We start from the raw sequence: 16,465 nt of genomic DNA on the forward strand, positions 1-16,465 counted from the left end.
CTTCTCTCTCTCTCTCTCTCTCTCTCTCTCTCTCTCTCTCTCTCTCTCTCTTTCTGTTGAGGCATACCGCTCTTAAAATAAATAGCAACATTACTACATGTTGTATAGTAATATCATGCTAATTTTGCTAATCAGAAAGATGAGATTATGCCTAGTATAACTCAGGAGTTTAGGGGGAAACAGAAGAAGAGTGGGATAATGATCTCTTCTATATTATCTTTTATTTTCCTTATTTATCTTTAGTAAAATTAGGACCTAAGGTGACCCTGTGAAGAACTCTCATGTTCAAAAGAACTGCCAAAGGCAACATGACAGGGTGAATGCCTGTAATCTCAACACCTGGGTAGTGGAGACAGGAGGATTGCTGTGAGTTCATGGCTAGTCTGGGCTGCAGTCATGGGCTTCCTTCCTTCTGGTCGAGTCAGGGTTATAGAGTATAGAGTATGACCCTGTCTTGAATAAGCACAGATACATAAAAAATGAAGAGAGTTGCCAATAACTGGGGTTATGCAGCTTTGCAGAAAGCTTCTGTGGGGCTGTAGAAAACTGGCTGTGCCGCTACCCAGCCTTCTCCATCCCAGCCTTCTTGGCTCTCAAAGGAGGGATGGGGACTTAGTCCTGGTCAGATGATGTCTTCTCCCTAAAGTCCAGTGAGTGACTTCCAATAGAATCACCTATGAATTTAGGGTTCTGACCTGTGCTGAAAGAGGAAGTGGGATGAACAACTTATTTCCATGGGTACTTTTGAACCTAGCTGAGTGAGGATAGAGGCTCGGCAAGCAAAGGGAGACAGTGGGCATTACAGTGAGAGAGGGTGACATATACTGTGTTCTAGTACAGAGTTGGATTGTGTGGCTATGGTGAACCAAAACACAAGGCATATTGCAAAGAGTTAAACAAATTTTACATGTTTTAGTACAAAGAAATGATAAATATTTAAGGTGGCAGATATTCTAACTACCCTGTTCTGATCATTATGCAATGTATGTGCTTTTCAAAAATATCACACTGTACCCTATAACTATGCACCATTATTGTATACCAATGAAAAATAAAAAAAAAGGGCTGGCTGAAATAGCTCAGAGGGTAAAGCTGCTAACTAAGCCTGGCTGCCCAAGTTTGATCCCAAGGATTCTCTGTTGGAAAGAAAGAATTGACTCCCATAGGTTGTCCTCTGACCACCTCGTGCGTACTGTGGCACTCCCCCACATAAATATAACTACAAAACAAACTCAAAAATTGTAATAAACTGAATGCAAAAGAAAGGTAAAACAACAACGCAGATTCAAAAAGAGGTAGAAGAGAGATGGACAGGGTGGGGTCCTAGAAAGGGACATGATTGTCTTGCTCATGCTCCCGAAATCTAGAGACTGGGTGGGGGACGGACCAATCTGCAGTTTGTATTCCTTCAGGTGAAAGAGAAGAGAGATGGGGTAGAGTGTCCCCCAAAAGACTATGCCAACCTTGGTCACAGTAGCATGTGCCTGGACATCTAGCTTTGGCCAGGGAGTCAATCATGTGTGCCAGGCAAGTGTCCATGCCCCGCTAAGCCTGCTTCGTTCCCTCATAAGTGTCTAGAAGACAGAAGGGGGTGGGCTAGGAGGGTCTCTTACGACCAGACCTTCCAATTGCTCTCTTCTGCAGGGTACAGGTCTGACCTGCTCTGGTATGAATAGATGGTCACATTGACACAAAAGAAATTCAAAAATCTGACCTCTAATTGTTTATAAACTCCAGATTACCAACTGAGAGCAAAATGAGCAGGAAAGAAGGAGGGGACTTGGAGAGAAATGTTGGGCTCAGAACCTTGGGCTCTAGAGGGCATCTACATGGGGGTTGTGTGAGCACCAGCGACAACGTGCACAGCATCATCCCAGGTACTCAATACATCCCTCTAACTGGCATTACCGCGACTTTAAGATGCCATGAATGATAGGTTATGTTATCAAGTTAATAACAGCTTTGGAAAACACTCCATCGAATCAACTATTTCAGCAACGCTCAAACAAAAGCCTCTCTCAGAGGCATTCCAAAAGGGATTTAAATCATGACAAAAATGTCATAAAAGAACGGATCATAAAAAATCATCTCAAAACTCACAATCAACAGGTATCATCATGAGGTTCTGGGCTGAAGGTGTTCCAATCCTGCAGGGCAGCCACAGCTCCCTACCCGAGTGAACAAAGTGTCTTCAGAGACCTATGGCAATAAGCTGCCTCAGGGGCAGTTTCCAGGAAATGGGTCCAATGAAAAAGACAGAGAATGTCTTTTTGCTCGAATAGAAAAAAGAGTGGGGACCTCAGTGGCCTGCAGGGACAAGAGGGTACCTACCTGCTATTGAAGGGGTTGTCTCCAGGAATGATGTGGGTGCTGTCCTTGCCTGCCAGGAGCTTGATGCGGTCATAGAAGGACTTCACTGCAGGCCAGTCTGTCTGGCCTTGCTGAATGATGTCCAAGGGGTCCCGGGACCCCCGACAGAGGAGGCTGTTCTGACAGGCTGACTGTAGGCAGCAGTCAGGGTCCAGACAATCCACCAGGCCATCTGGAAGGGCAGAAGCAGAGCCAGGGTCATAGCACTGCGTGGCACCAAGCCACTTGGAGATGCTGAGCCGCTAACACGTTTGTTACCATCAAACCTTCCCATGGGCCCGAGACTGGCAGGTTTCGCACAGCAAGCCTTGGATAATTGCAGCTTCCCCCACACAGAGAGTAAATGATGGAAGGAAACAGCTGAAAATATCAACAGTGGCTTCTCTGGTGTGAGCCTCTTTCTTTGCTTTATTACATTTTCCTAAAATCCCCTCTTCTTACTACTGCGAGCGGATATTGTTAGAGTGATTTGGAATAAAACCCTGAACTTTTTTTTTTTAAATGACACAGCATAAGAATTGCCCAGAGATTGTTCCCAAGGGCCTGTGCCGACTGGGTGTACACTAACGGAGGTGTGGGCTGCTGTCAATCTTCCTCCCTTGGAGAAAACCAGGCCAGCCCTCCTCCCCCTAAACCAGGGAGGGAACTGTTAACAAGATGGAAAACGAGATGCCGTGTGTGTGTGTGTGTGTGTGTGTGTGTGTGTGTGTGTGAGTGTGTGTGTGACCTCTTCAAGGAAGTGTGGAAATAGTATTGTGTGGCCACCAAGATAAGAAGTCGCTTCCATTCTGTCTTTTTGAGTAGGATACTTTTTAGATTCCTGCACTTTTCCCCCCTTTCCTTGGCTGCTCCTATTCACTAACCTGCCTTGTTACACACACTGGAGTGCTGGTCACACGCTGGGGAGGGGATAGTAAACACAGAATCATGGCACCTGTCTGGAAGGAGCTGACAGGGCCAGGGAGAGACAGACAGGAAACCCACTGTTTAAAGCCAAGTTTGGGGGTGGTCTTTTCACTCAGGAAACCCTCCTGATAGTGCCGTTGGCGAGGTTAGCATTATGCATTGTGGCTCACCTTCCCGGTTTACATGCTGACATTCTAAACTGCACTGAGAAGGGGCTTTATGGTGGAACTAAGCTCCTAAAGCTCTCATGGAGGGGGGAGTTCTTCTGTAACAGGTACCTTGAGGACTCTTCTAGGTTCCCTTTTCTGCCCTCTGAGGACACTGAGAAGGAAGCAGGCCATCGCCTGACACTCAGTTCCCCAGGGCCTTGGCTTTGAACTTCCCAGTCTCACCCATAACAAACAGTGGTGAACTGTGTAAGCCACACTGACTACGGTGTTTTGTTGTAGGAGCACAAACCAGTTGACTTCCCTAGGAGCTCCTGCCCTGTGCATCTTGGGTCCTGAAAGAATGGCTCGCATCAAACGTTCACAGACAGAATCAAGGACCTGCCTCGGGCCTCCCCATTGACAGCCTCCAGAAGCAGGTCCTGAAAGTCTGCGCATCAGTCATGATTCTCAGGCGATTCTATTACACAATACATTTTAGAAACCATTGTTATTGACACCAACTTCCTCGTAGGGGGAATTAATTACATCTTTATGCTTGCCTCTATAGCTATATATTCAGTGAGAGATGAACAGGGCATTATTAAATCTACATGTATGCCTCCTTCAGTGTCCAGAAGAGAATGGGGACCCTCAGCAAATGTCTGTTGAATGAGTAAATGACCGTCTCCATTCCTCACATGTCCGAGATGGCCACGGACTAGAACGTTCAGGGCAGTGTTTGCTCTTCAGAATTCCCTATCAGAACGAGGCTTTTTATTGAACGCATGGTAGAAAAAGCTTGAGAGTAATTTAGCTGATGCTTCCTGAATTTGATAGAGAGGCATATTTTTTTTGGCAGGGAGGGGGGAAATAATTAGCATCATAAAAGTGTGCTCTGCAATCGTGGACTGTGCCGTGACAAACGCTTGTCCAGGGCTGCGGAATCAGTCCTGGCTGTGGGCTTTGCGTTTACAACAATGTAACATTTTTTTTGGCATTCCCCTTTCCCTTTGGTCCCACTAATGAAATTGAAATATGTAATTTCACCGAAGTTCCTCTGTAATTTAGCAATTAATGTACAATTAATTTAATGCATTACTTTCTTTTTTAGCAAACAAACAAATTAGGAGGTGGCGTGTTTTGCTCGGCTGTAAATTCCTGAAACTAGCCTCTCTCATTTTCCACGTGGGCAAAGGCTGCGTGGTGTGCCTTGTAACACATTTAGATTTACAAAATCCCCTAGAAATGCAGAGCCAGGCGGGTGGGTAGGCAGGCGCCGTGTGAATTTAGAGACTTTGGAAACCAAGGTTCCTAGTAGCTCAACCCTGTGTGCTGACTGAATGCGAGGCTCCCAGAGCCCAGGGAAGCTGAAGCCCCAGAAACAGTCCTGGGGGGACGGACAGCATCTTGGCAGCAGGCTGATCCAGGAACACAGCCCCAGATCCACGGTCTGATTGTTCAATCTGGATTTGAGGGCCATTGGCAGAACAAGGAAGAAAAGGGGAGGAAGATAATTGCCTTGAATTCTGCCATGAACATCACGTCCGTGGACTGCCGCACTAGACAGAGGGAATCTACACAGAGCGCCTGCTTCAGGTTTTAAAAATAACCCGCTGAGATCCACACTTCTATTCAGCGGCTAAGAAGCTTCTCAGGTGAGAAGCAACCCACTGTTGTTAGCACTATAGATTTCTTTTAAGGTCGCCGGCCTCTTCCCATTAGGGGCCCCTTCCATCTCTGGTGGCCTTGCTCTCCTACAGCTGGGAAGGGTTTCTTCCTCCTCCAGCCCATTTTCTACTCCCCACCCCACATTACCAGCTAGAGGACAAGTATGTGCAGGCTCAAATAATACCCGGAGACAGTTTTCCTATTAAGCACCAAGCATTCTGTTCCCCCCAACTGGCAGGCTTTCTTTCTCTCTTTCTGGACTCCCCCCCCCCCCTGTTTTGTTGATACTGGGATTTTTTTTCTTTTTCTTTTCTGTCTTTAATCTGAGGGTCCAGTCTGGCAAGAGAAGGCCTAAACACATCAGCAATAGTGGAAGAGAAATACAAAGAAAAGGAAGGAAAAGAGAGGAGGAAGAGATGATCTCCTTCCATCTACTTGCAATTCTCGGCCTCAGTGGTAGCATTTGGGGTGCGGGTGTTGTGAGGGCAGCGGCACACCCCATGCCTGTAATGATCTCCTCATGCTGTGTGATCGCTGGCTGCTGCCCCCAAACACTTTCCGAGGACTCCGCGAACTTTAAATTGGCCCTCCAGTCTCCCAGTGGCCTGTCAGTCACGAGAATCGCATCTTTATGCTAGCAAGCCCCTTGGATGGAGTCTGACATTGCAATCTTCAGTAAATTACCCTGTCACTGACAGTCTTGCTGTTATCTTGCAAACAATCAAGCAGGCAATCAAACCACTCTGCATCGCTGGTTCAGGACCTGAGAGGCCAGGCCATCTCCATCCTGCAGGGTGTCCTATTTGTTTATTTATTTATGTACCTACTTATTTGTTTGGCTGCACTTTTTTTTTCCTGGGGAGGGTAGGTTCACAGCAACCCTCGACAGGAGCTTCATTCTGATGCAGCAAGTGGGACACTTCCCGGGTGGCCCACAGCGGTGACACATCTGCTCATCTGCCCTCATCTGCTTCAGTTCGCTCTGTGGAACGTGGCCTTGGAGTCCATTCTAGGTGCTTTCTGTCAGGACTGTGGCCAGTTCACAGCCCTGGCTGATTTTTCCATGCACATATATTACACGATAATTGGACTGGCATTTTCAAGAAAACGAGGGCGTGAAGCATCTTTCTGGGAACAAGATTGAGACTATTATTTATTTATTTATATTTTAATATTAATTTGATTAAGTCAAGTCACACCAAGGCTCTTTAAAAATATCACTTTTCTGTTCACCGTTGTTTTGACGTAGGAGCTCATGTAACCCAGGCTGGGCTAGAATTCACTCTCTATGTAGCTGAGGATGACCTTGAATTCCTCATCCTCCTGCCTCCATCTCTCATGTACTGGGACTGCAACTGTATACAACCACACTGAGCTTAATTTTTTTTTAAAGCCTCCTTTTTGATAAAGAAATCAGAGAGGATCTTCTGTGACAATCTAGTAATATGAAGTGGATTCTTTGAATTAGAAGAGCTAACAGAGAAAGCCACACACCTCTCATAGGGTTGGAGGTCAGAACTTGGCTGCGCGGAATCAGATGGATTTGTGGTTCAATTTCATCTTCCTTGGCCTCCTCCTTACTGTGAAAGCTTGGAGAGAGAACTAACTTTGTTGAGCCTCAGTTTACTTGCCCTTTTCTTTTTTAAAGATTTATTTATTTATTATGTATATAACATTCCTTCCATGTATGCTTGCATGCCAGAAGAAGGCACCAGATCTCATTATAGATGGTTTTGAGCCACCATGTGGTTGCGGAATTGAACTCAGGACCTCTGGAAGAGCAGTCAGTGCTCTTAACCTCTGAGCCATCTCTCCAGCCCCTTCACCTGCCTTTAGAACTGAATTATTAGGCTGGGCATGGTGGTTCATGCCCTGAGTCTCAGCACTCAGGAGGCAGAGGCAGACAGATCTCTTAGAGTTTAAGACTTGCCTGGTCTACATAGCAAGCTCCATACCCTCACTCAAACAGCAGCAACAACAGCTGGGTCATCATAGTACATATGCTGCAGGGTATTAGATAGGGAATAACTGACTTGATGAATAGAATATCTTTTTATCATATAGTACACATTTAGTAAATTATAGGTATTACCATAAATAGAAAGTCACTAAAGTCTTAAGATTCATTCTGTTTGTGAAAACTGGACAGGAAAGGTTATGACATTGATACTCCTTCATACTTAGAGCCATTCATTAGGATGGGCCCTGGGCTGGTTAAATCTTGGCAAGCTTGCTTAGTTCCAAACAGTGACAGGCTAGGAATGACTAACAGTGAAAATAATGTCATGGAGGGAGCAGCATCTCCACGTTTTTTTAAGATTTGAATCTTCATAGCAACTTTGCAAAGAAGAGTAACGCAACCTTGAAACTTCAGACTGGGAACTTGGGTCTGAGTCTCAGATTGGCTCCTGTTCAGCTGTGGTGGACAGTTAACTGCTCCAGGCCTCTCATCTCCCTCAGGTGCCAAGCGGGGATGGCGGTGATGATGAGAGAGAGAATTAACTCAGCTAATTCTCAGCCCTGCGGATTTGGTGTCCGCATCTGTGCCTTCGACTAAACTCAGATAGAAAATGAAGCCAGGCCTATGGTGATTACATCGGCTCTGCACACATATAGATGACTTCCTGTTCCCCAGACAATACAGCACCATTACTCTTTGTACAGAATTTCCATGGTAGCAGACATCACCTAGAGATGGTTCTGGAAGGCCTCGTTTAATCACTGTCCTGTGATGCAGATAGGAATGGCTCTGAGTGTGGCCCAACACAAAGTCTTAAATCTACTTATTTTTTTTTTTTTGTGACTTGATTGTCAAGCTATCAAAGAGGAACTTTGTAAATTATGTTACATGGCAATGTCAAAAGGCTGGACAGCCCTGAACGGGATTCAGGAAGATGTGAAGTTGTTACCATGGAGACACTATACTCTTTCTATCAGGAATCTGAGCATCGGGGATTTGGTATCTGTGGGGTCCTGAAGGACCAGTGTGGATACTGAGGAATGACTTGTGGCACTTGGCGCAGTGCCTGGTACAACAAGTGCTCAGAGCTTGAACTGTCACCATCAGCATCCTACAGGGGAAGAAACTGGAGCTCGGAGAAGGCTGAGTTACTCTCACTCAAGTGGCTAAGATGCAGGACAAAGGCAGCCAATGATAGCATCTCCATTACTGGAAAGAGATGCTTCCCCACTAAAGGAAGTCAGAAGACAAGGTACTTGACTAGTCATCCAGGGAAATGGGGAGACTTAATCACTTCTGAAGGCCTGTCTCCTACTCAGGCTGGGGAAGAACCGGGCTGGTTGACATGGGCCTCTGAAAAATTCAAACAGAAACAAAGCGCCTGGGAATTCATTCCTAGAACCAGGCTGTCCAGACCCTCTCCCTCCCACCCATTCACCTGTGAGATTCCAACCATCCCATCGAGTTGACACATACCTTCTGCGATGGCTAGAGGCTTGTGTCAGCCAGCTCCAGTCCCTGTCTACTTTGCTCGGCTGGATTTTAAAAGGGGCACCTGTGTGGTCTAGAGACTTCAGCTCTAACTCTTAGTGACTGCTTTTCAGTAAAGATGAGCACTGGGTGGTGGCAGGAGGCCCTGTACACACAGGGGGAGCAACCATAGTCAACATTTGGGTATTTCAGAGTTTGTAAAACATGTAGTGTATCTTTTTGTCCCAAAGAGTCTGCATGTATCTCCGACTTGAGCCTTTCACAAGGATGTCAGGCTGCTTATTTCACGTGTTTTCCTCTTTCCTCTTTGCAAACTGGGGGCTTCAGGAGAGTCTGGTTAGAAGCCTTTTGTTCAGTTTGGTGGTGTCCTGTGTTTCCCATAGCTTGCTCTGCACGTGGCTTCCTCTTTGACCTGCATGAACTCCATGGCGTTCTTAAGCTTTTAAAGGCTTTAGAGGAACACCTGCGTTTACTTTCCTCAGTTTTGTTTGGTCACAAGGTGGCCCAAGGTGACGACCTCAATGATCCAGGGCAGGTGCCGTGGATACTCTGGGAATGTCTACATGCAGGCCTGGTTTGGGGCCTGGTTAAAAGTGCAGATTTTGGATGGGCAAGATTGCTCGGTGGGTAAAGGCACTTGCTGCCCTCCTGATGACCTGAGTTGGCTTCCCAGGACCCATGTGGTAGAAGGAGGGAACCAACCTTCACATGCTATCCTCTGGGTGCCTCATGTGCCCACACATACTAAATAAATAAGTGTAATTATTTTTGAAAGCTCAGTTTTTTCACACTGAAAGCCACTTTCTTTCCAGACTATGGTTCGAAAGGACACATTGAAAGGATGCATTACCACTCATCAGTCTATCTATCCTAGTCACTGGGCCATCAGGCTATGTAGAGGATTGGTTAAAAACATGGTCTTTGAAGAGTTAAGAGTACACCCTGATCCATTGACAGGGTGCTCAAAACAGACACAATCAATTACAAGGTGAGAAATTATAGTCGCTTCTACCGGGAGGGGGAAAAGCCCAGGGGAACTTTCTGGGCACTTTACACATTTTTGCTTGCCATCTCAGCCAACTAGACAAACAGGCGATTCCAGCAAGTGGTGTAACAGTGATGGTACCCAACAGAAATGTCACATGATCAGCCGAGATGAGACGCTCACAGACTAAGGGTGTCTGAGTCACTGCGATTTCTTTTTATCTTTCTTGGGTTTTTCTGGGCAGCAATGGTTTGTTTACCCACAGAGAGATTGATATTTACCAGTTTTTCATTTCCTTCAAGAAAAATGCAGGTAGTGCAGGTGACAACTCAGGAAATCTTAGCGCTAATGATGGGGAGGTGACAGGAAAGCTAATGAAGCAGAGAGAAGAGGGAAGAGACATTCAGTTGGGCAGAGGAACTTGGTGCTTTTTTTCGGCGATGCGAATGAAGGAGAAAGGGGATGTTGTAGCTGGTCATCAAGGGCCTAACAAAGGCCCCTCCCCCCATGGACTTTTTGGAGATGGCAGCCATGGAGTAGATTTTGCCCTGGATGTGACTTACTTAGGTTGAACCCAGGCAGTGTCACCCTAAAGTACATGGGACCTCCAACAAGTATATTTTGGCCAGTCCTCTGATTATGTAAGCAATTGCCTAGGAGCAGTGAACGTCATTGAGGCCACCCAGTCTCTATGAGACTGCAAAGCTAATGCTACTCCCAGCAGCAGAGACTGTCTGAGGCTCTTTGCAGCTGGGGCTGCCCACCCGACCCTCGGGTAATGCACTGAGCTTGCACATCGGGCATTGAGAAATTGGCTGAAAAGCATCAGTTCCTCACTGGAGCCCATAAAGTAAGCAAAGGCCGAGCAAAATCCTCCATTAGGTTTCTTGTCAGCTTTGGGGGTTTCGGACCCCCAAAACCTACTTGAACCTGCAGCCACACTGGAAACCAGGAACAGCAAGAGAGGACCATCTGTGTTATAAGGCACAGAAGTTTGTTTTTTGTTTTTTGTTTTTTTTTCGAGACAGGGTTTCTCTGTGGTTTTGGAGCCTGTCCTGGAACTAGCTCTTGTAGACCAGGCTGGTCTCGAACTCACAGAGATCCACCTGCCTCTGCCTCCCAAGTGCTGGGATTAAAGGCGTGCGCCACCACCGCCCGGCAAGGCATAGAAGTTTTGTGTACACGTTGGTGAGCTGACAAGCCACCCCTCAAATGATGGGTAGTTATCTGCGATGGATTGCTTGTCTCCTGGGGAGGATGTAGTCGTTTTATGGGAGCCATATTGCTCCCCTCAAGGAATGGCAAAGACAACTTCTTTCCCTATCCTGGAGAGCCAGAACAGCAATGACAATCACCCGGAACCCATTTGGACCAAGACTACGATTATGCACGATCCTCATCTTCACCTCAGTTCTTCTGTTTAAGCCTAAGGCTCACGTAGGTGCCACAAAGGCAGACCTGTGGTGGTAGGACACCTTTGTCTGTAGCTTCCCTTGTGCCACACTGATTGGCTCCCTTCAATCACCATGGACTGTTAATTTATATATTGGGATGTGAGGCTTGGCCCACCCTCTGGGGGCTCCTGGAGTTGGGCCGAAGACTCTGCTATTCCAGATTAACTCTTGGTATCTGGTTGACTCTGCATGCATAAATAGTGGGTAAAGGATGGTGGACATTCAAAGGTGCCCTGATGGGGAGACAGGGAGCTTACGTGGGGTGGCTCTCCAAAGCCCAGGACCCACAAAGAAGTAGTACCCAGCTTTTCCCCAACTTGTTCATGGTGACACTGACTCATGACCCAGTTAAACACAAAGCAAATAAACGTAGACTTTAGAATTAGAACATTCTGGCTTTCAAAGCAGTTCTCTCATTCCAGGGCAAGTGAGCTCACTTTCCCATCTACTGAATGGACTCAAGCTAATATTCCCCACTACCCGGACGCACAGAGAGCTATAGGATGGGCCCACATGAAGACTGACACACAGCTCTACGAATGATGCTTCTTAATGATATTTCCTGCTCTCCACCAGAGAAGGGCATGGTTCCATTTGCATTTCCCCCTATGCCTACTGACAAGTTGGAAGTGAGGGATAATTGAAAGTATTCTGGCTTGATGTAACTAAGAAGTGAAAGGCGCGGGCAAGGCTGACTTGATTTAACCTGGCAATATGAGATTAGTTCTTCATTGCCTCTGCTAGGTCTCCCGCATTGCCAACCTCTGAAAGCAATAGATTGGCTGACAGGGTGCTCATTTGGAAGGTTTCACCTGCCATTAATACCCTGGCTGCCAGTCGGACCGTTGCTCCTCAGGCGGCCTGCTCTCCCTCCGTGGAGCACGGCCATTCTTAAATATAGCGAGGAGGAGAACTGTATTTGCACTCCTGGAAGGCCTGTTGGAAGTCTTCCTCTTCCTTCATGCCAATTCCTTGTGTCAGTCTCTGAGTTCCAGGGCCAAAGAGCCTTGCCCCAACCACCTTCAGCTTTTCTTCTGACTTAGCAATGGAAATCAGTCAGGCTTGACCAGAGAGATCTGGCAGAGTGGAAGCCCCACTATGAGCTGCCTTGCCAGCTCTCCTGTTCTGGGGGAGGGGTGTGGGAAAGAGAGAGCAGAGTCAGCTAGGAAAGCCACAGGCTCTGTTGCCCATGGCAAGGTTGTGATTCGGGCTGGACCTCTCTTGCTATGACTAGCGGTGCCTGGAGGTCAGTGAGGGATGTTTCCCATCACGTCCTTAGTCTCCATCCCCTTTATTTAATTTGATGAAGGTTCTTTACCAAACACTAAACAACACTCCCGCCCCAACACAACACAAATACACCCAACAACATCTGTCTGGGATTCTGGGTGGGCCTTGAGAACATATGTGATTTACAAGCTCTCTGGTGATGGGGACCTTAGTTCTGAGCGCTGTTTTCAGGATCCACAGTCTAAACCAGCCTTGCTCACATACTTTGTTACCTGGCCTGGAGAACAGGCATTTGGATTCCTGCTGTTACCCTAGACCTACAGAATTATTGAGACGGAGACTGTGTGTTAAGGGAGACCCCTAGATGTTCCTTTGCTTATCGAAGTTTAAGATTCCTTGCCCTGAATTACTGCAAAGACCCTTTAGACATCTAAAGAAGTACAAGCTGTCCTGGGGGACTATACCAGCTTTCTCCATCTGAGTCCCCTGTAAGATATATATTATCAGGGGTTTCCTGAAACACAGAGGTGGCGGGCAGGAGGGAATCTATACGTTCAAGTGCAATCTGGGAGACAATAGTTAAACAATATGTGAGACATTCTCACAGCAGAACTTCTCAGAGTCCTTGTGTTGTAAATACACACAACTCTTCCCTACCATGGCGGAGTGGATAGCCCTTCATGATGGAGGAGCCATTTGGTTCAGACTCATTTCTGTAGTTGTATCCAGTGCCATATAGCCTAACAGATTCTGAAGGCATTCTGCCAGGAAAGGGGGCCCTGTCCTTAGAAGGGCCAACCAAACCTTCCTGTCTTCCACTTAACAAGTAGCATCTTTGTCCCTGCTTGGCTTTGCAGAGAATGGAGGCCATGAGCGACCAGGCCCAACACAAACTGCATTACTGTGACAAGCATGACCCTTCAAGGGGAACTGCACTCTGTCACCATTCTCTATCCTGAGGTGGCCTTGAGTGCAGGGGCCCAGTGCTAAGTGACAGCATCCTGGGGGGCCACATGTTAACTAAGCATCACAAACCTCTGGTATTGTGTTACAACACTGTTATCTGGAAAGTTCGTGCAGCCAAGTTAAAGAACAACTGCAAAATTTTTTTTCTCATAACATTTTATTTCAGTTTACAATGTTGTGTTGGACTGCACTCATTGATGCTCTTGGCTGGATGCAGCCCACAGGCTATGGCTCCCAGGCCTGCGTCATAGGCAAGCTTGTCTTGTGAGAGCTAATAGTTGGTGCTTACAAAGAACTTCCAAGCTGTTAGGGGCTGCCCTGGGGTAGTTTTCACATATCCCCCGGTAAGACCCTGGGGTCCCAGGCATCAGGGCTGTCATTTGCAGTGGTAGAGCAAAAGACCAACACAGACTAGCTGATTTTCTGGAATGGCTAGGCAGGGCTTGAACAGGGCCTGCTGCTCTCTGAAGCCAAGTCTTCTGTGTAGCTCCTATCTGAATCTATGCCTCTCATCAAACACTCCTCCTTCCTGGGGGCCATCGGACCACTGAGACATCCTCTGAGCCTGCCTCTAATCCTTGCACGTAAGGCACGACTAAGTCAGATTGAAGACCAATGACTTGAATACTTATTGTATTGGGCTACGGAATATTTAACCATCAGTCTTCTTTCCCAGGTCTTCACTTACATCCAGTTTACATTCTGACTTGGTGGGCGACCACAGCAATGCCCTGTACCAGCTCTTCAAGAGTCTCTATTATCACACACTATACCATGAAGATCTAGCTGTGATCATTCACATATGTTCTTAGGAACCTCACAACTAGGTTCTACGGTCTCCATTTTGCAGATGGAAAAACTGAGGCTCAGAGAGCAACTGGGTTCTTCCCAAGTACACAAACTTGGTAAGTGTTGGATGCGTGATCCCCACATTGGCCATCTATTCCACTTCTTGACTCTTGATTCTTAGAGGAGACTGTGAGGGTCATAGCATATCAGGGGTCCTTTGCTCTGAATGTTGACACTCCAGCAAGTTTCTACCTTCTACCTTCTCATATCCCTTCTTTTTTTTTTTTGTCCTCCTACCCTTTCCTTAGTCTACCCTTTCTTCTTTCAACTCTTGGCTAGCTGACTTCCTCTATCCCCACAGCAGCTTCTAGAAATGATCTCATTTGATCAGTAGTTCAGCACCACAGACAAACCCTGACCTAGCAGATACTCACCCCTGTTAGCCCACAGCCATGCTTGCTGTACCACAGGGACTTTCACCCTGGCTGCTGCTGTCTACCCCTTGACTGTTACAAAAGCCACTGGCCATAGACCAGGGCCTCTGATCCCAGCCTCCCATTTCCCCAAGCGCTTGCCCTCTGTCTGCTGTGCCTGGCCTCTCATAGTTACCCATCACCCTCTCCCCTGCCCTGCTCCTCATCAGCTTCCTTTTTTTTTTTTCAGAGCCTGCTGACAGGTTGGACAGACAGAGCTGATGGCCATGCAGTCTAGGCCCAGCAGGGGGTAGCAGCCTGGTGGGGTGCCAGACAGTGACCTGCTGGGTCCTTCAGAAAGAAAGGGGCTGTCACAGTCAATGCTGCGGAGCAACAAGCTGGAACAGCTACTTTCTGCCTGCGGGGAGACCAGGGGATGTCTGTGTCTAGGATGGGCCTCCGAGACTGCTGAGGAGTGGTGCTTCTCTTCCTGTGGCATAAACACAGTGCTGAGTGCTGGCTGGGAGGAGGGATTGGACTCCGTTATCATATAAGCTTTCGGCTTGATTGGGATGATAGGCTAATTTCTAAACCGATCTTTTCCTAAAGACTCCTGTGCACCAGGCGCTGGATGCAGAACCCTCAGGATGAACTTAGCTCATCTTCACGTCCCCTCTGTGGGGTGGGTGCCACGAGCCAGTATTATACTGCTGGTGACGATTGTGAGATCTAGAGACAGGTGACATGCAGCCAACAATGAACTGTGTGTGACACATTGATTGCAACCTATTAGCTCTGTGGCCTTGGACTTCTGGTTTTATTCTTCTGAGCCTCAGTTTCTTATCTACTGAAGGGTACTGATAATCATGCCAGTTTGGCAAGGCTTTCACAAAAGATTAAACCTTTTATCACATGTGTTTAGTACATGGTGACCAGTTGTTTCCACCCAGTTCATGGCTGGAGAAAGCCAGTCTTCGAGAGCCGAAAGCTTGTGGGAAGCAAGGCTGGAATTCAGCGGTCCAGGCTCAGCCTTCCCTACCATGCTACACCCTGCCCAAGGAGCTATACGGAGATGTCAGAGTCAAAGCATCCTCGATACTTCCGCATTTCTTCCTATTTTAGTTGATAATTCTGGGGTGCGTTAGTCGATAACTTTTTGGTCACTGTGACAAAATGCCAGACAAAGCCAACTTGATATTTATCTTGGTTATGGTTTCAGCCTATAATAGGTTTGCTTCTCTGTTATGGGCCTGTGGTAAGGTAGGGGAGTATGACAGAACCAAGGTTCTCACCTTGGTATGTCTAAAAAGCAGGAGACAGGAGGGGGCTGGCGACAAAGTCCCTAAGGACATGCCTTAGTAGTTTTTTTCCTTCAGGTAAGCCCCTCCCTCTTGTCCATGCTAGCGTGTTATGAACCTGTTATTGATGGATCCATCAATGGAGGCAGAACCCTCGTAGTCTAAACACCTGTCAGTCAATATTGCCCTCAGCTGCTGAAGACCACACCTTTAACATATAAGCCATTTTACATACAAACCATAAGAACCTTAACACTGGGTTCATGTCACCTAGGAAGTCACTGTATAGGACAAAATAACACTGGTAAGAACAGTGAAGAACAGTATAGACATGTGCCAATGTCTTACTGAAAGGAAATAATGAATCGCACATTGGGATTTTTTTTTTGCATTAGTAAAGTGAGTTCAGTGGTACATAGTGACTTAGGTTTACTGTTTTTAATAAAATGATAGTTATTATTATTATTTTGGATAATTTCTTAATGCACTGTGAAAGTTTTTTATTATTATTCAACTTGATACAAACTAGGAACATCTGAGAAGAGAGAATCCAGGCTACAGAACTGCCTCCATCCGAATGACTGCAGGCAAGTCTGTGGGAACACTACCTCCGTCAGAATGACTGCAGGCAAGTCTGTGGGAGCACTACCTCCATCAAAATGACTGCAGGCAAGTCTGTGGGAGCACTACCTCCATCAGAATGATAGGCAAGTCTGAGGGAGCACTACCTCCATCAGAATGACTGTAGGCAAGTCTGTGGGAGCACTACCTCCATCAGAATGACTG

At 46.8% G+C, this 16,465-nt stretch overlaps 1 protein-coding gene across 11 annotated transcripts in view; it reads right to left on the minus strand.

The window, feature by feature from the left end:
* The window catches only part of Tenm2 (teneurin transmembrane protein 2), a 1,251,952-nt gene that overhangs the window by 75,301 nt on the left and 1,160,186 nt on the right, over nt 1-16,465 (minus strand). For all 11 annotated transcript variants that reach the window (XM_026780485.1, XM_026780490.1, XM_026780489.1 and 8 more), the window contains one exon: nt 2,332-2,542. In XM_026780485.1, coding sequence (XP_026636286.1) covers nt 2,332-2,542 — 211 coding nt within the window. The remainder of the gene's footprint in view (nt 1-2,331; nt 2,543-16,465) is intronic.

This window comes from Microtus ochrogaster, chromosome 7, assembly GCF_000317375.1.
Source record: "Microtus ochrogaster isolate Prairie Vole_2 chromosome 7, MicOch1.0, whole genome shotgun sequence".
NCBI classification, from domain to species: domain Eukaryota; kingdom Metazoa; phylum Chordata; class Mammalia; order Rodentia; family Cricetidae; genus Microtus; species Microtus ochrogaster.